The sequence below is a fragment of the Anser anser genome (assembly GCF_964211835.1).
Source record: "Anser anser genome assembly, chromosome: 3".
In the NCBI taxonomy this organism is placed as follows: Eukaryota; Metazoa; Chordata; class Aves; order Anseriformes; family Anatidae; genus Anser; species Anser anser.
Window position 1 is genome coordinate 10126905 of NC_139722.1, and position 22487 is coordinate 10149391.

Sequence of the window (22487 nt, forward strand, 5' to 3'; positions counted from 1 at the left end):
TCTCTGTCTACAGGCAGATTAAAAAAGAGGTTTGTGCCTGCAGTCTTGTGTTCTTGTACCACTTCTGCTTTTGGACGTGGTGAGGAAGGAATTCTCTTGAGGCAGCAGCACAGGGGAAATTGTCTCCTAATGAGGAACACGATATGAGGCTGGGAAGCTGTCAGACATAGGTAGCAGGAGATGCCAGTGGATACGACGGCATTCTGTTTGCCAGGAAATGAAGATTAGGTAACATGAAACTAAACCTTTGCAAAGTAGACAGAGAATAGCCACGGGCTGCTTGTCCTTGGGAGGAGGCGCCAAGGTCTTGCAGGTCCTGCTGATTTGAGTCGTGAGTGCCCAACACTTCTGGAAGTGCAGCATCAACTACTCATCTGTTCAGTGCTTTTCAGAAATTAGTAAAATATGCCCAACAAGAAGCTCCAGTGGTGTATTTGTGTGTGAGTTGGCTTTTTTCAGCATTTCAGTGTTGAAGTAACCACTCACTTCTCCAAAATAATTGTTGTCTGCATTTCTCACTTGCACTTGCTACTTTTGAGAATTCTTACCACGGTGTTTAAGGTAATTGCTGTTCCAAATTCAGAGACCTTTAAGTGTCCCAGCAATCTTATTCCAGAAATGTGACATCCTGTGGAAATTCAGCTGTAAAAGAAAGGGGCTGAATATAGAGGTTTCCAGTGTGACCACTGGTTATCACCCAAATTGTGTATCCTTTCATTACCATAAAGTCCCTATTTATGATGCCCTTTTTTTGTATTTGCTCCTGAATCTGTTGAGCGTGTGACAGATACATGCTCACTAGCCAGTTTTTTTTCACGCCCTCTTCGTTTCAGCTCGGTTGACTTTGATTGTAAAGCTGCTCAGGACATTTTGTGAAAAACGTCTCACAAAGGGACAACGTTGACCGGTTGATTTCATTACAGTTGTCCTGTTTACATTCCTGTCATGTGGCACATTTTGTTGCTGAGTTGTACTGCGGGTAGGTAGATCCCTTCAGAGGTGTGCAGCAGAGAACTAGACCACAGAGTTCCTCTCCTAGGACCTACAGATCTGTAGCGTTTATTAGTTAGTGGAAGAGAATGTTTTTTGTTGTTGTTGCAATGTATTTTTTGTAGGGTCAAAAAAATACAGATCTAGGGCCAATTCCTGGAAGTAACTCCATTTGCTTGGACAGTAACCTTAAAGGAAATAGACCAAGGATTAACATTTGGTAGACTAGATTAAGTCCCGACTGTTCTTCCTAATTTTTCCCTTATAAAGCTTCCTGTCTCCAGAAGGATTTTATATTTATTTAACATGTATTTTATCTTTATAGAAAACGAACCTGTAAACACACTTGGTTATTTTTGGTGGTCAGCAATTATAGCTGGTTATCATTTTTGATCAGCTTCAAACTCTTCCTTTTCTCTTCCTTTGCTAACTTGCCTATTGTTTTTTATGCTTAATTTCATCTTCTTTTCTCCTTCCCCTCCCTTCTGTTTTCCTACTTTTCCATTGCAGCTTCCTGTTTTCCCCTTCACTTGCAGCCTGTGGTCTTTTTCAAAAGCATAATTTGACCAGCAATAGTAAACTGTAGAATTAAAGCAGAAAAAGAAGAGACCAGCATAGAGGAATGGAGGGTACATGATGCAGATGAGGGGAGAAGAGGGCTAAAGATGACCAGGAGGCCTGGAGGATAGCGCAACACTGCAGATCCTGGAGACGGAGCAAGAAAGTTCCTGATACTGGCCCAAAATTTGGAGAAATGGATTGAGGACAGATGAAAAGGAGAGAGGATGATCCTGGGCAGAATTACAAGGACTTGGCACAGGGAAAAGAGAAGGAGAGGAAAGCAAAGCAATAATCAATGCTTGTCTTCTTTTATCAATTTGAAATCAAGTCCTACCAAGAACACAAACAGAGAAAGAGGGTTAGAGGCATTAAAAAAGGTGTTATATGCCAAGCCCTGATGCCGATTCTTGCCTGGTCACTCTTTTAATAATCCATAGACTGCACAGCAAGATGTGAGATTCTCTCATCCTCATCCCACCACAGCAGTGAAGAGATAACCAAAAAGAAAGCCTTCTGGTTTCATCCCTCCTAGCTCGATGCATTTGAGGGCCTCAGTTAGACATAGAGATATCTCGGGCTCACTCTCTGCAGAGAAACAGATACCTGCAATGCTACAGTGAGCTCCCTGTCCGCAGAAGATGGGTGATAGTGCTTTCGTTGTCCTGGGCCTGTTTTGGAAGAAAGAGGTGGGAAGCCTCAGGACCTCGATACTTGGGTAAGGTACCATTAATAACCAGTTGTGTAGTGTCATAAAAAACCCAACAGCATGATTCTGGCAAGTCTCCAGCAGTTGAATGCTCTTGTAATTACTCACTGGCTACATCTGATTATATGCCTTTCTTTGACTTTCCCCGGCATCAGGGAGATGCTCATCAGCCCCATGTGTCTTTGTGGTGCAGTTTCCTAACCTGGCTTTATTTTTAGCCCTCTGTAACCTCCCTGAAGTTCTAAAACGTGTTGAGTAGTTAACATCGAGGGTGCAGAAAGATGCTTGGCCATCTTTTCCAAAACATGTTAGTGCATGTTATCTGGTATTGCATATTTGAAAACATGCATCATTAACATGGGTATTAGAAAAAGAGCTGCTTCACTGTCATCAGAAACCCTGAAGGTACCATTCTGCTTCTTTGCAGATAAAGCCCCAAATACTAGTAAGTATTTCTGGATTTTTCACAGCATAATTGGCTGTGTTGACAGCCACTTTATTATTGCTGTCTTGTTCTGAACCAGTGTCCTTGCTGTGGCTTAGTTTGTGCATGATTATATTTTGAAACTTGTTTTTTGGTTGTCCTTAACTTGTTTCAACAAGGCGCACATTCTGGTTTAGTCTAGGAGATCAAATGAAAATGATGACAAAACTATACACTAACAAGCTATACACTAGACAGAAGTTGTCAGTCTGTGCTCTTGTTGTCTGTTTTTGAATTATATCGAAAAAGGATAACATCAGAAAGTTTAAGGACAGATTTTAAAAAATGCTTGGCTTCCTTTGTGAAGAATAGGTACTCCTGAGTGCTGTGCCCTTGGAAAGATCTCTCCACAAAAGCGGGTCCCCAGATGGGAGCTGAAGTCTTAAAAATGTAGTCCTTCAGGCTTTCTTTCCATCTGTTGCTCTGTTGGAACAATAGTCCAAGGCTAACCTAATCCAGGGGATGGAGCAGAAGAAACTTCATCTGCAATTTAATCCTCTTCTTCCAAATGATTTCTGCTAGGACATTTACTCCATCTATTATACATGATCTTATTTTGGGATATGCCAGGGCCAGTTAAAACACTGTAAGTTACTGTGATGCCTCCAAAAAGGAGATGACTGTGCGAGGTAAAATATCCCTGCGGCCAGCACTTGTCACGGTTGCTTAATGCTCAGCAGTCAGGCTGTGCTGAGCCGACTGGCTGGGAGTTTCTATTCTGCATCCCTTGCCCAGAGCAGATGAGAATGACCCCTTTTGTCCTGTCTGCTGTTATCAGGCAGCTTTGGAAAATGAGCACTGTTGAATGAAAAGAAAGCGGCAGATGACATTTTGTTTTCTGCAGGAACTAGTGTATAGGATCTTTGTTTTTCAGAAACGGTTTTCAAGAAGATGTGCTAACATTGCTGCTATTTTAGCAGTAGTTCTTTTGTTCAAGCCTGAACGTAGATGTGTGGGAGCTGCGGTGCCTGTTCCTATTGCTGAGCTCTTTCCTTGTAAAATTTCATGGGTTCCTATGACATGAGCATGTATATTCTGTGTAAGTCTTTTTTTTATGTCATTGTAACATTCCTTTCCTGGAGCATAATCTTATTCCTGTAAAAAATAAATGGTCGTAGTTTCAGAATAAAGAGTTTAGAAAATTTTTGTGTATGTACTGAGGTTACTCTGAATGTACAGAAGGAGAAGTATACAGGGTAGTTAGTGTAAGTATTTATTACATCTGTTTTAACCCTGTAGTGAGTACGGGTTGGGGACTTCTGCCTGTACAGAGCACAGCAGACATGCAGTGCTCCAGAGCTCTTTGATTTACGCTGTGTGTCACCGAGTGTTAGGTGTGAAGGTCCAGCATTTCAAAACTCAGCTATCGCACACGGAGCGTCTTAGTCATCCCTGTTGCTGTTCTCTGCAGCTGACCAGAAAGCTCTTCTGCATTATTGATGTGCCAGTGAGACAGGGAGGCTGCCAAACGAGTGACCTACATTGTGTCTGTAAACAATAACAGGAGAACCGCTCTCACGAAATGGGCTAGGTTTGGACGTGGGTGTCTCCCGCGTGCAGGGTTTTGTTGGCACTTTCATGAGTGACCTGAGAACCATTTGGGAGCCAGGAACCTCAGTCTTCAAGTGCCCCAGCAACCTGACTAGCAACCAGCAGATTCATACTCCCTAATTTTAGGTCGTCTAGTTTTGGTCCGTGTCAGTTCAGAGGCTAGCCTTTATTTACATTTATTTATGAGACAGCTTGGCTCCTTTTGGTCTCAGAGCAGAAGACTGTGGTGTTACTGGAGCCACTCTTGCAGTGCTTTGCAGGAAGGCAGGGAGTTCAGTTGGGTAAAGAGGGATGGCTCCAGAAATCTCTTCAGCTGAATGAAGGACACGTCAGTTTTAGGGCTGGTTTAGTTTTCATTAGGATTTTTAAAATTTACTGGAGCGATGTTTCCAAGGTTCACTTGTTTCGGAGACAGAGAAATAGCAGTGGCATGGGTCATTTTATGCCAGCTGGATGCAGGTAGTTGCAAAATGTCAGATGCCAAGGGTGCGAGTATGATGGATGAGGAAGGTGCTAATGAAGAGCAGGGCTTGAGTACAGTAATACTTCGGGAGAGTAAATGTTCCTGCATTTCTGTCCTCCCAAAGACCTCTGCATCTCTGCACCGGCTTCCTGCACTCTAGCACATCATGAGCATCGAGTTAACTATCCTTCCAGCAGGTAGTTCCACCGTCTGCTCAGGCCCCTGGTCCCCTGCTTTTGGGGATGTGGCAGGAATAGAAAGATTGGGGTTGAGCAGGCAGGCAGAGCTACCTCTTTCAACACACGGTCTGGCCAGCTGAAGCTGATTGTGAAACCAGGACCTCAGACAGACTCCGAAACTTCTCACACACCCTTTCTCATCTGTTAACCTCTGCTCGGCAGCGCGCAGCCTGGGCTGGCACAGCTAAATACAGAACCGTGGGAATCCTGTTCCCCGGTTGGAGACTGACCTCAGCAGAGTCCCAGCACGGATATGTGCGGAATGACTTGGCATTCCTGCCCTGGCTTCCTTAGAAGGGCACTGAGGGGAAGTGACTTGAAGGCAGAAAAACAACTTCTTCGTGCTCCTACTGGTAGTAGTCGAGCCCTGGGGGTTTGGCCCTGCGCCCTGCAACTGCCAATGGAGTCCCCTGGCAAAACAGAAAGCAAGACAGTGTAAATGGGCTGGTTTGATGGCTAGACTAAACAGAGCGTTGTTACTAAGGCCTTTCAGTCTGCTTCATTTTGGTTCATGTGTTATTCTTTATGATGCTGTATCATGGTTCTCTACCCTTTCCTTGATGTTTCCCACCATTCTGATACTCTTTGCTGCAAATACTTGAGCTCACTATTAGTAAACTTCTCGGTAACTTCATTGGGGTGGAGAGCTTTTGGAAATACACTGGCTCGTGTGTAAGTAAGTACCTGTGGCATAAGAGGCTGTATGCATCAGGAGAGGTGTTGTAGCTCCCTGGATAGACAAGGGATCTTGTCAAAGGCTTTTTGGCACTTTGCAGGTTAGCAAATCCTCATTTTGGCACTCCGCAAATCCTCATCCATATTGTCATTGATTTCAAAGAACACATTGCAAGACATGGATTCTGCAAATAAAGGTTCTTTCTTCCCTAGTAGATTGGATTTTTTATCTACTAATTCTATTTTTGATCAATTTGCCAACTCTATACGACTCGATCTCACTGTTCTTCTGCTTCCGTTGTTCTATATAATCACTCTCATTTTTTACCTTTTCTTTTGATGCCTAGGCTCGATTGAGTGATAGATTTCTTACCACAGTTAATAATGCAATAATTTGAAGTTTGTGTAGAAATACCCAGTGAAAGCTATTTAGCTTGTAGCTGTTAATACTGTAGATTTTGTAAGTTTTTTGGAAGAAAGCTCTTTTACAACTGCTTTAGTTGGAGACAGGGCCTTGGAGCCGACCTTCCAAAAGTAGCTCAGGCTCCGAAGTCACTTGAGGCGTATCCAGAATGAATATAAACGCAAAAAAGCAAAGCCATGGAAGTTTCTCCTGCTTTAAAAAGGATTTTTTTTATGTTGTAAATAAGTCAGCAAGCTGTCACTGACAACTACAGATATCTTTAGTATATTGAATAGGCTGTGTTAAGGCTGTACTTAAGTTCTGCAAGAGGCTCGCTCCTAGGCCTCTGAAGTGCGGCCTTCCCTGTTGCCAAGAGATGAAGTGGTGGTAGCAAGGTAATAAATATCATCTGTAGGTTCTCTTTTCTTGATAATAAGCTTGTGGAAGTAACTGGACTCCACTCTTTGCGTGCAGCTGTATTCGGAAGAGGATTTTACAAGGGTCTTTAACGTAGCTGGAATGTACGTGTAATCTTTTGACCCTAGTTCGTAGTTTGAGGACTATGGCATGTTAAGTGCTGATAATTGGGTTTGCTCTAGGCTGAAACCTGACCTGTTCTCAGCAAAGGAGAAGATCAGATCTTTTATTGTAAGAGGCACTCGAAGGGGCTACCTTAGAAATGTTAGGGCCATGCCTGCTAGGAGGAAAGATTCCTGAAATACGGCAAACTCTTGTGAAGGACATGCTGTCCTAAGGCATTCTATTTCAGCGTAGTTTGAATTGGACTTGTCATCCAAAGGCTTTGTCCTGTACTCAAATTTTTCTTTTTTTTTTTTTTTTTTTTATGGAGCCTTGTTGCCTTATAACTCATGCTGCCCTACTGTGAAAGCTGCCTTGTAGCTTCAGCTGGTGGAGTATAAACCCTCGATAGGAAAGCATGAGACACATGCTTTTCACTCTTGTCCTATGGAGATGTCTGTCTCTTTCCATTGAGTAGAGTATTAAAAGTTAACTTTGTCTCACTGACAAACTTACAGAAGACTAAATTTAGAGGAAGTTAATCCTACCCTTGCTTTGAGAAGATAGTGATGTTTGTAAATTCTGCAAATAGCAGTCTGTCCAAAAAAAGTGTCCTCCAAACCCTGCTTGCTTCAACTTAAAGCTAATGTGCACTCTCTGTCATCTCTCCTCTGAGGAGGATGAGGGCGTTCCGATAAAGTCACTAACAGTATTATGAAAGGAGTATGCAGCAGTCGAAAACAGCAGCAATCACTGGCTAAGTAATGGAGCCAAAGAGACTCTTAAAAACCTGTCCAAAGGGATCAGTGCAGTGTCCAACCTGCACTTTGTTTCTCCAGCCATCCCTTTTCTGTCTGACTTTAACAGCACTGCTGGAGCTGCTGGTCTTTCTTATTTTATGCTTTTTGTGTGGTAAGAGAAAAATTGCTTCAAACAAATGTGATTGGGTGGCAGTTTTCGCAGTATGTCATTGTTAGCCCTGATCTTCCAGTTTCAGTTGGTTTCCTTGATAGTACTTACGAACACAAAATATGAGTACAGTTAGAGTATGTCAGGCCAACAATCCGTCCAGCTCAATATCCTTTTTCTGCCAGTGACTAACAGATGAGTATGTACCTTTCTCTAATACTTTCCCAGCCTCCATCTATTTTCAGCATATGGGACTTTCTTAGACATAAATCTTTCTTGTTAAATGAAGAATTGCAGCTGATTTTCTTGTCTCTTTTGTTTTTAGAACTAAAAAAACAAAGAAGGCATCTGCTCCTCCAGCCAAGGAAGAGAAGCACAAATTAACCATTTTTGAAGAAGAAGTAGATCCAGATGAAGGACTGTTTGGACCAGAAAAAGATTTCTCATCAACTGGTCCCAGGAAGAAGATGAAAGAGAGTAATTCTCTATATTTGTATATACACAGTTTGTTTTATCTAAAGCATGTGTATAATTGAGCTTTTAAAATATAGTGATACGGAGTGTATAGGTTAGATGGGAATGTTAAGGGACATCTTGATCTGGGGCAGAATCATTTAGACAATAAATATGACCTGTAGTTGCCCTAGCTGTTGACTATTGACATTTTGGGTTTGGGTATTTGGGTTGTTGGGAGCTGGCTATCCCTCACACACTCATAGCACTGCCAATAGTAATGTGACCTATTTTTGGGTGCAAGAAGAAAAGCATATATACCAAGTCCTAAGAGCACAGCTTATTACTGATGTGTTGCCTGGTACTTAGTGGATTGGAAGTTCTTGTGTAAAAGGAATTGTCTCCCTGATCTTTTTTCAGCCTCATATCCAGATTCCCTAGGTATGGTTTTGTGTTGTATGATTTAACTACAGCTTTTACTGTTTTCCCTTTCTAGATCTGAAATTATTTGAAGATCCAGACCTTGGTGGAGTAGTAAGATTGGGTGACTCACTACTGCTGCCAGCTGCCTGTGAGAATAGGGAGCATGTGCTGAACATAAGTCCTGAGGAGGACACTGAGGAACTGCTGAGGTACTCATCTCAAATCTGTCCTGCAATATTCAGGTCACCTGAGGGGGGTGTTAATTAGACCTCAGAAGAGGTGAAATCTTGAAAACCAAAGACATTATAAAGGAAATCAGGAAGACCCTTTGAAAAAAGTAGGGTGCAAGGTATTATTCTGTGACTCCAAAGGAAAGGTCTTGAAGGCCCAAGGCATGCCATCTAGTCTCCGTTCTCTAACATGACATTTCTGCTTTTCATAGAGGGTAAAAACTGACCTCCAGTATGAAAAGTGAGAAACCGAGGCAGGGACACCCAGAAACAAGGAGGAATTCTGCTTTAGTGATTTGAAATTGGTAGCTCTTCCCTCTTGCCCCAAGAGGAATGATTTTCTGCTGGTGGCTCACAGACCTCCATGCCCACTTCTAGGAGGAATCCTGTGCACAACATGACAACTGCAAAGGACTCTCCTTAAAATCTCTGTCACACTATATTTAATTTTTAAGCTAGTGGACTGGAAGGCTGGAGCTTATAGTTATGGGAAGGAATAACGTACTTGCTCTTACACTTACCTGCCCCCTTGTTAGTGTAGTGGTGAAACTATGTCATGTTTTATTCCTGACATTACTCTCACAAGGCTAGTTGGCCTGCACTGATAATCTTCAAGACACCAAGCAGGGCACTAATGCTTGGGAAGACCAGCATCACCAGGGAATCTTTGCTACAATAAAGAGTCAAATTTACACCTTCTGGATCTCATACTGGCATCTGAATGATGAGGCCAACCTATTTCGAGCACTAGTGCTTGCCAGCTAACTCCTGTTAGGATGTATGATTTCAACAGCAGGTACTAAACCCAAGGGAGAGAATCAGAGTGTGACATCCTCTCCTGAAGCAGATAGTTTTGCAGCAATTACTTTTTCCCCATGTAAAAGTGCTAACTATCTCAGCAGTAATAACTGGCTTAATTTAAACAGAGGTTAAATTGGGCTGGTGCCATCTCACATTACATCCCGACAGCCCACCTGATGTTTATAAAAGCTGATGGGGCAGGACATGACCTGATTTAGTGCTGTGGTACACTGGGAGCAAACATGTATGTGCTTGCAATATTTTCATGTTTGCTTTCTCCTTTGCTAGCTATCTCAGAATGCACAGTTTGATTCAGATCGTTCATACGGCTAGAAGTGCCTGTTTTAATGCAGTCCTTGTATTATTATTCACTAGTGGAGAGTGTTTCTCCAACTGTCATGTTAATGTCCTTTGAATTACATGTTTTCTATTCCTCTGTGGTGGAGAAAGGTCTCTGAAGTCTGCTCTGAGACCAATAGACTATACTTTTAGATCAGTTTGGAGTCATCAACGTTAGCAGCACACCCAGAGGGTAATGGACATAGTGGGAAAAGATTCCATTTCTTTTAAATTCAACTAGTTTTAATTTATTCTTGAATTGTCCCAATGCTTTCAGCAGTTGGCAAGTCAAGATCCAGTTGGAAATGAATGCACGTACCGAAGCAGAAAATTGTGCCAGCGATCTCATGGGAAAGTTACTACAGAAATCCAGGGGCAACTCCTGGCTATGCCAGAGGCACAGGCAAATAGGTCAGGATCTGCTGGTCTCTTTAGGTGCCTAACACCCTCTGAAATCCCTCTGATAAGCGTAGCTCACAGAGTTATCTGCACATCACAGAGAGCTGGTGGACTGAATAGCAAGACGATTGGATGCAAAGGAAAGGCTGTTGAAGGGGAGGAATAGGAGAGAGAGTGCTGTTTTAACCTAGTAGAACACTTAACCTTACCTGTATTCATGACAGTCACCTCAAATAACTGCAGCTGAACTTTCCCAAGTGGTTGTACACAATGCAGTTTGTTTTCTGTTCAGCTGGAAGCCTTAGCAGAACTATCGAGTCTCATAAATGTAAAGGCAATATTTGAATCATCTTCTACCTTCCCTCCAGACTGGTGTTAAATGTTCTTGCAGGGCAGTGCCACAGTCTTTTGCAGGCGGTGACCCTTTGTGGTGAGAGGAGATGCTCAAAGTGAGCAGAACCCTGCTCTCTCACTGCTATGGAGGATTCAGCAGATCTTTAGGCCTAAGAGTAAATTTTACCTGTGCCCTGCAGATGTCACAATCCCTCTCCCATCTGAAAGGCGACTGAAGAAATCTCCCCAACTCTCAGATCAAAGTGGGAGCTGTGACAACCCACTCCTTTAGTGCGCTAGAGCCAGGTAAGCTGCTCGAGGAAAACTAGCAAAGGTCTTGGTTTTCTGAACATAACCAGTTATATATACCACACAGAAAATTTGTCCGGAGACATTTTGTCCAGACCTAAGACCAGCCCGAGCTATTATGCACTGACAGGTCTGTGATAGGTCCAGAAACCTTAAACATGTTCACTGTGCACAGATGAATTAGCTGAATAATGCAGATGTGGTTGCTCTTGACTTATGTAGAGTACATCTGTATGTACCACATGGTCTAATCATATGGATGTGGTGGATCTGAGAAGTGTTTGCCTTACTGGTCAATGCTCAGCTGAACATGAGCCGGCAGTGTGCCCAGCTGGCCAAGAAGGCCAATGCCATCCTGGCTTGTATCAGGAATAGTGTAGCCAGCAGGACCAAGGAGGTGATTGTCCCCCTGTACTCTGCTCTGGTGAGGCCGTACCTCAAGTACTGTGTTCAGTTTTGGGCCCCTCAGTACAAGAAGGACATCGAGGCCCTGGAGCATGTCCAGAGGGGGAGCTGTGAGCTGGTGAAGGGCCTGGAACATAAGTCCTGTGAGGAGCAGCTGAGGCAACTGGGGTTGTTTAGTCTGGAGAAGAGGAGGCTCAGGGGAGACATTATTGCTCTCTGCAGCTACCTGAAAGGAAGGTGTGGGGAGCTGGGGGTCAGGCTCTTCTCACAGGTAACTAGTGATAGGACTAGAGGGAATCGCCTCAAGTTGCGCCAGGGGAGGTTTAAGTCAGAAATGAGGAGATATTCTCTTTCTGAGAAGAGCAGTCAGGCCTTGGAACAGGTTGCCCAGGGAGGTGTCGGATTCACTGTCCCTGGGGGTGTTCAAGGAAAGTTTGGACATGGTGCTTAGAGACATGGTTTAGTGGGTGACATTGGTGGTAGAGGGATGGTTGAACCAGATGATCTTGGAGGTCTTTTCCAACCTTAATGATTCTACGATTCTATGATACTGGAAAATGCACTTTCCAGTGAACCACAGGCTGAGATAGGAGAGCACTGTGTGAGGCAGAGAATGGCAGAACCTCCTCCTTGCAAAGCAGAGATGGGAAAAAGCTGATGTTCAGAGCAGAACGTGGGAGCAATCTAGTCCTTTTTAATCATAACGCAGGAGCAATCAAGTCCTTTGTCACCTGTATGGTAGCTGAGCAGTTGCAGCAGTAGTAGCCCCCCAGCACTGTCAGCACAGCAGTGAATCCCCACAGGGACTTGTAACTCCCGAGGAAGTTATGGACTGTTATGGAGACAAATGAGTCTGCAAAACGTGCATGGGTTCTGCACGTCACAACACAAGGGAGAAAATAGTATGACAAATGTTCTCCTTGCAAATGGAAGACTATGGTCTCTCTGGATACCTGCTCAAATAAAATGAGAATTAGTATTTTAAGTAGAAACACGCATTTTAACAAGCGTTGAACTTTAAGAAAGACCAAACACATCATACATCTAATCAAAGGTTTCTTTTTATGGCAAAAATGCCCACATCCATTCAAATGTCTTCCCTCTTCCTGTCCATTGACCAGCCTCTAGCAGTTCCTTCTTGGCCTACCGACAAATATCAGGTGATAGTGATGGAGAAACTAGGTGAGCTACCTCACTCAAAGCAGTCACTCTTTCCTACCCCTGGGTCTGCCATACTACTTAGTGAGGTACTTGTACTTACATGTCCCTCCAGAACTTCTGGAAAAAAAGATAAGTCGCTGTGGTAGGAACCAGCAAGGTCAAGTCTCAATCTGTTACCTTCAGGAAAAAAAAGAGCATGTCACACTCCTCCTTTAAAGGATGTGCTTTGTGAAAGAGAGGAAGAGGTAACCAAGTCTTTTTGGCTCATCTCTTCCATACAGGGGTACGAAGAAACCCAAGCACCTCCAGGAAGTTCAGGTCTGATTGCTTTCAGCTCTTCCACAAGGTGGCCCACTGCAGTGAAATGAAACAATAACTGATCAACCATTTCTTAGATTTCCCTTGGAAAGGGATTCAGGACTAGGCTTCTGTTTTCTCCTGTCAATTTCCTTGGCCGTGTCACACCATAATGATTCCTTCTGGATACATTCAACCTTTTACCAACATTCTCAAAGCTCTTCCTCGGGTCTGATTTCCATTTAATCTAGTGATAGAAGTCAACTGCTGCCGAAATCAGTATCCTGCAAACTCTCACATCATGGATTCTCATGCCATCTTATTTTCCCATCTCTGTCTACCCAGTGGCCACAGATGTGCAAATTAAGTTTTCATGCAGCAGCACTGCAGTCAACCTCTTCTGCCTCATTAATCTAAATCATGCCTGCCTGGTGTGATGGATCAGGCAGGTTTTTGTGGAAAACCAATGCTAGAATTGATCCTGTGAATGTTGCAGCAGCTCTGTGGCCAGAATTACATAAATTACCACACATCCCAGCCTGACATAATTACCACAGTTGTCTGAGCAGCCTTTTAGGACAGATTTAATTAGTTTCACCTTTGATAATGAATAGGGAGTTGAGATAGAAGGAAGCAGCTGTCAGCATAAGATTTGTCTTTTTTTCCAGTGCTGAGAAGAGTGTCAGCAGCAGGATCCCAGTTCTGCTGCACTGTGGTGGTAGACCTGGCATTTTCTTACTTAGGCTTATACTGACCTATGCTGCTGGTGTTGAAAGGAACAGTCCAGCTCTTACTTTTGTACTACAGTATCCTCATCCTTTCTGTGCCTGTTAAAGATGAATTTTGTCTGTATTTACAGGCTGTTCTGTATTTTCAGCTACGAGCTGTGCCGTCAGGGATACAAGTGATGACCCTTTCAGGAGCATGGTATTGTTAGAGGATGAAGCTGTTTATGAAACCGCATCCTAACAATGGCCATTTCTAACCACCGCTCAGTCTGCATAGCCTCCTGAGCAGGTTTGTCAGCTTCAGGTTTGCCAAGAAACTGCTGCCAACCTTGAAGTGGAAAAAGTGTGTATGTTCTTCATTCAGCAGGCCACTGGTGGCAGCTGAATTCGAAGAGCAACACTTAGACCTTAAGACTAGCCAGAAGTCATATCGGACACCACCTCCATCACCATATGATGAGAAATAATTTCTACCTGTCCAAATGATATGAGAGCAGGGTAGGAGAAGAGCTTTGAGAAGCTCTAAAGGGTTTAAATCTAGTTCTTTTGGACAGAGGGTTGTTTGGGTGGTGGACAGGTAGTAGAGAATGTTGCAACAAGTGAGTCAGAAATTTCCTGACCACTCCAGGGCAGTTTCCATGGCTTATTGTGAGCTGACAGTGGGGGAAAGAACCTTGATATATGGCTGTGGTAGCTTTCAGTAAGCAAATAATGTTTTTGTTTTGTTTTGTTTTGTTTTTCTCCAATTTTGATGGGTTTTCTTTGCTGCCCAAGAGCACTTTCCACAATGGTTTTCAAACATTTATTTTGTTGATTTCATTTTTCCTGTGATGTATAATGATGCTACTTACAAACAGTGGAAGAGGTACAAAGTAAATATGGCTAACGGAACAGAAAAGCTTTTGCCAGGTGGGAAACATTAATTCTTGCTCCACTCTTGGTTACGTGTATGGGTTGTATGGAATAAAGGGTGACCTAGATTTGTAGTCTCTCTTATTCTAGATCCTTTTGCTAGCCTTGAGAATCACCAGATTTCAAACATCTTGCTCCAGGGCACTTGCATTTTTGACAGCAATCTTCAGCCAGGGGGATAAAAATTGCCTGCTCTCCCCTGCCTCAGTTATGCCATTGCCTGGTGATAAGGGAACTTTCTAGAGAAGCAACAGAGAAGTTTGAGCTTCTTCAGGATGGGGAAAAAATGAACCAGCTCTCTGGTTCAAATTGTGAAAACTGAATTGTCTCCTTTCCTGGGTGAGTGACCTAACCAGTAGGCTGTTACCTCAGAGGGCTTCTTGTGGGCGTACAGGCGTAGGACTTATGAGAACTAATGAGCCCATTCTCTGGCCGTAGGCCAAGCAGCACCATCAGGCTACATCATGTTATTAGACTCACTGGCTCTGGAACTGTGTGCAGCTGCTGCTGGGAACGGTCCCTGTCCCATGCCAGCTCCTGAGTTGTGCCTGGGAGCTTTTTGGATGAGGGGTAAGCTAACCCAGACAAAAACAGTGTCAGGGGTTCTTCTAACAGTTGAACAGTACAGACTCTCACGTTCCAGTGTCCAGACATAGTTCCTGACACTGTTTAAACCGACATGAACTTACCTGGAGTGGACTGCAGGGGAAAGCAGGAGCAGGTGGGGAGATACCTCCTACACAGCCTCTGTAACTTCCATCAGCTCTGTTAGACATCGCGCTGTCTCTGTTGACCATACCAGAAGTGCTGGCCAGCAAAGTCATTTCCCAAGTCACATATGTGGTGTTACACCTCTACCCAACACTTCACTAAGGTAGCTGTTGTACTTCAGATTAACACCAGCCAAAATAAAGATTGATAATAAAGTACAGAAAGACAAAAGTCTGTTCTGCAAGAACTGCTGTGACTTGCATAACCTGGCTTCAAGTATGATGCTTTTGGATACTTTAGCAAATTAGAGCAACCTTTGTCTCTTGCTTTCGTTACTGATTCTCCTCATTAGAGCATTCCCAGGCAGAGGAGGTCACTATTCCCATCATGCTAGATGCTGTATACACACATTCTCGTTCTCATCCCCAAAATTTTGTCCAGATAGACAGGACAAAAGTCAGAGTAGTGACATCTAAAATGCTGATGTTCTGATGGCAGCCATGCCTTTGCCTCTGTCAGAAATCTTTCACCCTCTTGAAGTCTACATGCTAGCTGTCATATCACAGGGCTTTGTGACAGCCTTTTCGTAATAAGGGGTTTGATTGCATTCTCTCTGAAATCAACGAGATTTTCCACCAATACTGGATGTCTGTGAATCAGCACAATACGGCAGGAACTTTAAACAATGTGGTGTTGTTTTTCCATTACAAAAAAAAAAAAAGACTAATTAGAGAAAGATTAATTACATGGATTCTGTGCCTGATTGTCTTTAACAAGAAGGAGGGGGGTGGGAAGGTTCTTCCTTTAATCTCCTTGTTAAGAACAACAAAATAGTTACTTGATTTTTTTCTTCTTCCACCTCCTTGCCTGGAGTTAAATATGGTGGTGGTTATGCACTGTAACAATTCATTTGCTTCTCAAGAAATAGAAGTCCTTGTTCCTATCTCGGCCTGAGGCATTGTGCATTTTACCTCTTTAGTTTTCCAAAGCCAATTGTGTCTCACATGATCAAACAGCAGTGGATCAAACAGTTTGCCTAACACTGCAGCATGAAAAGCAGGTTTTGAGACAAAGACCACGTTATCTGCTGTGTCTTCTGTAAAAGACTTCTCTCTGACCAAGGTCTTTGAAAAATCCAGGACAAAAAGGGAGCTTTACACGGTCAGTTTCCACACTTTGGAAAATCAGATCTCCTGCAGAATTGTTGGCCTAAAAGCACATTGCCAACAACAACATCAAAAACAACATAAAAACAACTACTGCGCTGCATCTTCTGGAGTTATTTTATGACTGTGGTTTTGTTGCTGTGGTTAGCAGAGAAATGAATGTAGAGCCACAGAGGAGTAGATAATTCAGGAAGCTGTGACGTCTGATGAGGTTAATGAGCTGTGTTTGCTACTGGCCCTGCTTGGCAGATCAGCTGCCCTTCTCAAGCACTGCACCTAGTTCAAAATCATGCTCGCTCCATATGATCTGTATGTATACATACGCGTTGTTCATCTAGATATTATGGTTTCTGTTATTTATGACCAAATCTTTATGACATGGACACTGATTCATTCAGTGTTTGTTTATGCCAAGTAGGAAGGCATCAGATCAGCTTCAGAAATACCAGCCCTAACATGTATTGTTTATTACACAGCAAAGAGAACAAGAACATGTCTTGGCAATGTGATCACAGGTGCGATATCTCTTGGATATCACAGTTTGCAGCAAACAAAAATGCCTGGGCTTAAATGAAATTAATTTCTTCTCTGTAGATGAGGAATTCAGAAGGAATCAATACGCTGACAAGGTGTTTTGTAAGTTAGGTGGGATATGACACCCACAGGGAATCACGGAAACCAAGAGACATCATAAATCTTATTATCAAATTAAAAGAGAATATAATCTCCAGAATTACCTGGGGGATGAAATTTGAGATAACAGCAAGAGCTGTGTGCTGGAATACAGAGGCCACCACGTAGAGCTCAAGGTGCAGAGCTTTGAGACAGCGTACCTGCTCTGTCCATCAGCTGGCTTGTTTAGGTATTTCCTAGATGGACACATTAGTGTTCAAGCAGTTGATCTTACAAGATTGGCCTTGATTTAAACTGACCATCTTTTGATTTCCTTTGAGAGTTCCAAAAAGATCTGACTTCAAGAATGGCATTGCCTTAAAGGATTCTGACCGTATGGCAGGAAATTCAGGCCTTCTCCTTGTTCACGTTGTGGCCAGTTCGCAGTGAGTGTAGTGCATCTCAGCCCAGGCAGTCATTCAGTTCTTCACGGCTTTTAATAAGGTCAAACATAAAAAAGGAACCGTTGAGGTCATGCAGTTTTTCTTAATAGCAAGACTCTTTGCTGAGAATTCTGGAGCTCTTTAACCACCTGTGCTTTTAGCATTCAAATACTATTCTCTAGGGCTAGAGTAATAAAGTGGATTGGATATATTGATTCTTCTGCTGTTGGTCATGTCCCACATGGTCCCGGATCCAAGACATCCTTACTTTCTGACAGTGAGGTAGATGTGAATTACAAAAGACAAATGTGTAGAAGGACCAAAAGATGCCTGACATGAAATGAGGTGAGACTCCTTCGTGCTCCAGGAACACACGCTAAAGGCACCTTCCTTACACTCCCTGTATGGCATCCTGTTCCAGTGCGTGGACCTGCAGGAGAACTGCTCCAACAAATCCCTTCCAGTCACCAGGGTCTCAAATGAGAGGGCCTTCAGAGAATCCTCCCAGAGGTCTCCGTTGCATGGTCACATCTCCATTACTGCTTTCCATTTGCCACCAGGTGGTTATGGGTGCTGTGACCGACAGAGAACATCCAACCCATGTTCGCAGCTGGAAGGGCTGTGCCACCTCCTGAGGCAGTGCTCTAGCAGAGACACGGGGAGAGGAGAGTCACAGAATCACAGAAGCCTTAAGGTTGGAAAAGTTCTCCAAGATCATCTGGTCCAACCATCCCCCTACCACCACTGTCACCCACTAAACTATGTCCCTAAGCACCATGTCCAGCCTTTCCTTGAACACCCACAGGGACGGTGACTCCACCACCTCCCTGGGCAACCTGTTTCAATGCCTGACCACTCTCTCAGAGAAGAATTTTCTCCTCATTTCTGACCTAAACCTCCCCTGGCACAACTTGAGGCCATTCCTGCTGCGCATGTGCAGCCATCTCCCTTCTTGTTTCAGATTTGCTTGACCAAACTTTCTCATCCTTACAAGTCCTCTAAGAGTGAACTAAGTAAAACAGCTTGAAGGGGACTTGAGCGCAGAAGAAAATTCCAGTCCCTTTGCAATAACTCCTGCACCTTAATTTTATCTCATAGTTCGTTTGTAGCTTCCCTGGCAGGCTACCCTTCGGCTGAGGCAGAGGGAGTTTTATTGCTGGCAGTGTTACAGCATTTTAATGGGCTGATTCTGTGATACTGAAGTTTGTTAAAAACAGTTCTTGTATCAGGGCTTGTAACCAATTACATAGTCAAATCTTTTCACTGCTTAAGACACCATGGTCATAGAGCAAGCGTATCCCACTAGAGCTGGGGTCTGGCAAGGAGATAGTCACAAATTATGAATCTTGATCTTTGGTTCCTGGCTCCCCATGTAAAAGTTTTTGCTTGTACATCTTGCATTCAACCTTTCTTGATTTTTTGTATGCTGCAATTAGGAGTGGAGCCTTTTGCAAGTCTTGTATTTTGCAAGCGTATGTGAAGTATGCATTTTATCAGGGGGTCACTTTTGTAGCTGGTCATTACAGAGCTGAGGAGCTGCATGCATTGCTGGTTGGATTTCAAATACTTAATGATGATTGATCAATGAAGTCTTGGGAAATTAACAGCTGTGTTTTCTCCTTACGGTATTTTGTTTGACCGCCGTGCTCAGAGGATGAAGAAGCTGTTTTGATTCAGAGCAAAAAATACTGTGGCCTATAAAGGCTTCTCCATCGACATTAATTTTTACTCTGCCATTTCTGCTATGTCTTTTAGCAATGTGATGTGTCACAGCTTTCCTTTTCCTTCACATAGCCACTTTCCAAAGGCAGCGACCTCTTGGAGTCATAAGACTATCTGTTATAAAGGCTCTCTCAAAATCTTTGTAGCTCCAATGGGAGCAGAACTGGGCACGCACAGCATGTTGTGTCTTTCGGTAAGGTCAAACAGCCCAGGTAGAAAGCATTCTTAACTGTTCCAACTGTTTTGCTTATTTTGCTAGGAAATTGTGAAAAATGATCACCAAAAAAAAAAAAAAAGAATTGTTTTTATAGATTCACAGATTGCAAAACTCTCTCAGTTTCTTGGAAGCAAATGTGAATATAATGTTTTTAAAGTCATTAGGTTTTCCAGTTTGTCATGACAGAGCATGTCTGCCTTGGGGAATGAAGGTAAGGGGGAAACAGAGCTGAATGTGAAAAGATTTACCATCCCACGAAAAGTCTGAGCTGTTGGAGAAGGAAACCATCCTGCTGCAAATCAAAAGCAATTTTTTCCTAAACTAAAATCACATTTTTTTTTCAAAACTGCAAATTGTTTTTAATTTAGGCATTTGAAAATGTGCTGTAAAGTAGCTTACATGGTGAACTGAAAAATCATAAAAAGACGGTTCTTATTTTGGTAACACTTGATTTTTTTTTTGAAAAATTCTTCCCAAAAAAGAATTTCATCGAAGTTGATCCTTTCGTTCCAGAAAGTTTTATTTTGCAAAACGGTATTTTCTTAGAAAAAAAGCAGTTCAGAAATTTCCAAGCTGTATCACTGAGGAGTTTATGATATTTTCTTTTCATTCCAGGGTTGAAGATGATTTAGAAAAACTCTTGAAAGTAACCTCCAAACCAAAACCTAAGGTACCATCAAAACCACCGTTGCCTCAGAAACCGTCACTTTTCCCCAGGAACACTAATACTAACACATCTCCGCTGGCAAAGCCAAAGGAAGACAGAATTCAAACAATGAATGAAGTGGACATTCTCCAGTATATCCAGGAAAATGAATCTGTCGACAACCAAGATACAAGTCTTTTCTGAGCATACGCATTTTTAAAATGTAATCACACCTTCTTGGCTCAAACTCCCTGTGAGCTCAAGTGACAATAGCAAGAATTGGCCAGATCTCTTTACTGTCATGGTGCTCATTTGTATACCATGATATAGAGGGCAGCATGTTTGACTAGCACAGGCTCGGTATGATGTTTTCAAAACAGTATAGTTATGGTACATAGTTGCCTTATCTTTTCAGGGCTTTACAGGAATATGGAAAAAGACATAGCACTACAGATTATGTCTATGACTATTTTAGTATCGGAATAGTGAAGTTTTGGCCAGTTTTGACCTGACTGTAAATGACAAGAGTGTTGCACACATGGCAGGTATGAATAGCGTCCAACAAATGGTCTGAAACAGGACAGGATGCTTTTCCTGTCAATTTAAACAATGCATTTTCAGCTTACTGGAAAGGTAATTTTCATTTTGTTCTGTGCATTTTTACAGCAGCCTTTTCCCTCCCTGTCTGTTATTGCAGTAATTTATAAACAGTGACTAAGTATAGGTAACAGTTCTGTAGTTCTGAGAAATACTGGCATCACAGCTAAGCCTGGCTGTCTTGCTAGCTTTGTTGCAGAAATGTCGACTTGTAGGAGAACTTGTAGGACTGCAAACACTAGACGCTGTGTGTCTCTGGCCCCTGGGGGAGATAGCAAATGACTGAAGATGGCTCAGGGTGCAGCTCCAGACATACGCAGAAGTTTCAGTGTGTAGGAGGTTTGGATGCTGTAGGACTCTTGTGAACATACACAAGATACAAAAGGGCTAATTTTTTCCAGGCAAGTCTTCCTAGGCTTCTGCTGCAGTTAGTGGAGAGAAAAAGATTTCTGCAGAAGTTGAATCAGTGCAGGTGTCCTAATGGATGAACTCTTAATTGCTCTCTGGAGTCAGTCTCTCTCTTTTCCTTCCCTTCCTCCATAAATTAAAGAAGGATCCATGGCGATTAATCCCACTACATTAAAATGAGCTTTTACATAAACAATGGTCTATAGTAAGCCATATAACAAGGGAGGACAAACTTGGGATTATTGAAAGGAAAAACATAGGAAGAAAATGTACTAGAGAAAATGTAATATGCAGGAAAAATAAGAACAGCGAACGGGCATCCCAGACTACCCTCCCTTCTTCCCCGACTCAGGCACTCTGGTTAAACACGCTGAATTTACATCTAATGCAGGTTGATATCTCCTGTCATGTGGAAAGAGTTTCCTGTGCTCATATATATGTGTGTGTTATATCCAAATGTGAAGACAAGCTCCCTAGAGGGAAAATATTAATATATTTAAGCCATATCACTACCCTCAAATTTGCCTTTCTAATATAGAGCAATATGAATAGAAAGCCTTATATGTATATATTTTATTAATGAAATTATCTCTATTAGTATTTCTTTTTAAGCCAATGAAAAATACGGTAATGGTATTTTGGTTTGGTGGGACAAGTAAAATACAGTCATTGGCTCTCTATGTAAAATATGTTTCAGAACAATAAAAATATTTGCTAACCTGCAGGTGTTATTGTTAGTTGTTCTCTAGGTTGTACAATAGCAGCAGATGGGAGTTAAAGGATGGATTCCTTGTTGTTAAAGTGCAAGCTCAGCTAAAACCCCACGTTAATGAGTAAGAAACCATGAATGTAGCTGCGCTCATATTTCCTTTGAGAGCAGCTAAAGGTAAAACTATATATGGGCAAAGGAAGTACCTGATTCTGTCTGTTCTCACAGTGTCCTGGTGCAATTAGGAAGCTTGTTTAGCCCATCCTGCAGAAGGCACTGAGGAAAAAATAAATGGCTTCCCAGAGACCTTGCAGAGAACAGCAGATGAGAGCTGAACTGGGGACGGCCTTCCTGTTGCACTACCTGATGTCGTGAACTTATATTCATGAACTATATATCGTATATTTAACCGAGGGCTGTGGAATCTTGATCGCTACTGCACGCAGCACTGCTCAGACAGCTGCTTGTATTTCTGTGGTTTTGGCCTACAGCCTGGCACATGGCCTGAACACCACTAAAACTGCCACATTAAGGGTCATGGATTTAACGACCGGCAGACTGAGTGAAGATCTTTACCTTTAGCATACAACACTGGAAAATTCTTAGGATTTCTTGAAGTAAATTAGCAAAATAATAGAGGAACAGAGCTGGCAGGGGCCTGTGAAGACCATTTTGTCCGCCTCCCTGCCCTAAGCAGGAACATCTGGCCTGTGTCCTGCTGCTGGCCGTTCTTGCTGTCCAGGACAAGGTGTTCTTGGTGCAAGAGCTGGCAGATGCCAGAGCAGGATATGGTGGCTGAGCACAGTCAGGATGGAGAGATACCTGAGCATGGGCACCATATTATTCTTGCAGGGGCAGTAATTATGCTTGAGCTTTAGCTCTCACAGGCATTTTTCTAACCTGCTTTTAATAGTTTGTCTGGACAGCAGCGCTGGAGATGTCACACCATGGGAGTGAAAGGTTTTC

The 22487-nt window shown here is 42.8% G+C and overlaps 1 protein-coding gene across 4 annotated transcripts in view; it reads left to right on the forward strand.

The window, feature by feature from the left end:
- Positions 1–21536, forward strand: part of HS1BP3 (HCLS1 binding protein 3) — a 51205-nt gene extending 29669 nt beyond the window's left edge. For 3 of the 4 annotated variants that reach the window (XM_083828258.1, XM_083828257.1, XM_083828256.1), the window contains exons 5-7: positions 7826–7977; positions 8450–8585; positions 19777–21536. In XM_083828258.1, the coding sequence (XP_083684384.1) occupies positions 7826–7977; positions 8450–8585; positions 19777–20011 (523 nt within the window). In that variant the 3' untranslated portion in view covers positions 20012–21536. Of the gene's footprint in view, positions 1–7825; positions 7978–8449; positions 8586–10678; positions 10785–19776 lie in introns of all 4 variants that reach the window. The other variant, XR_014581292.1, reaches the window with a different exon arrangement.
- The last annotated feature ends 951 nt before the right edge of the window (positions 21537–22487 follow it).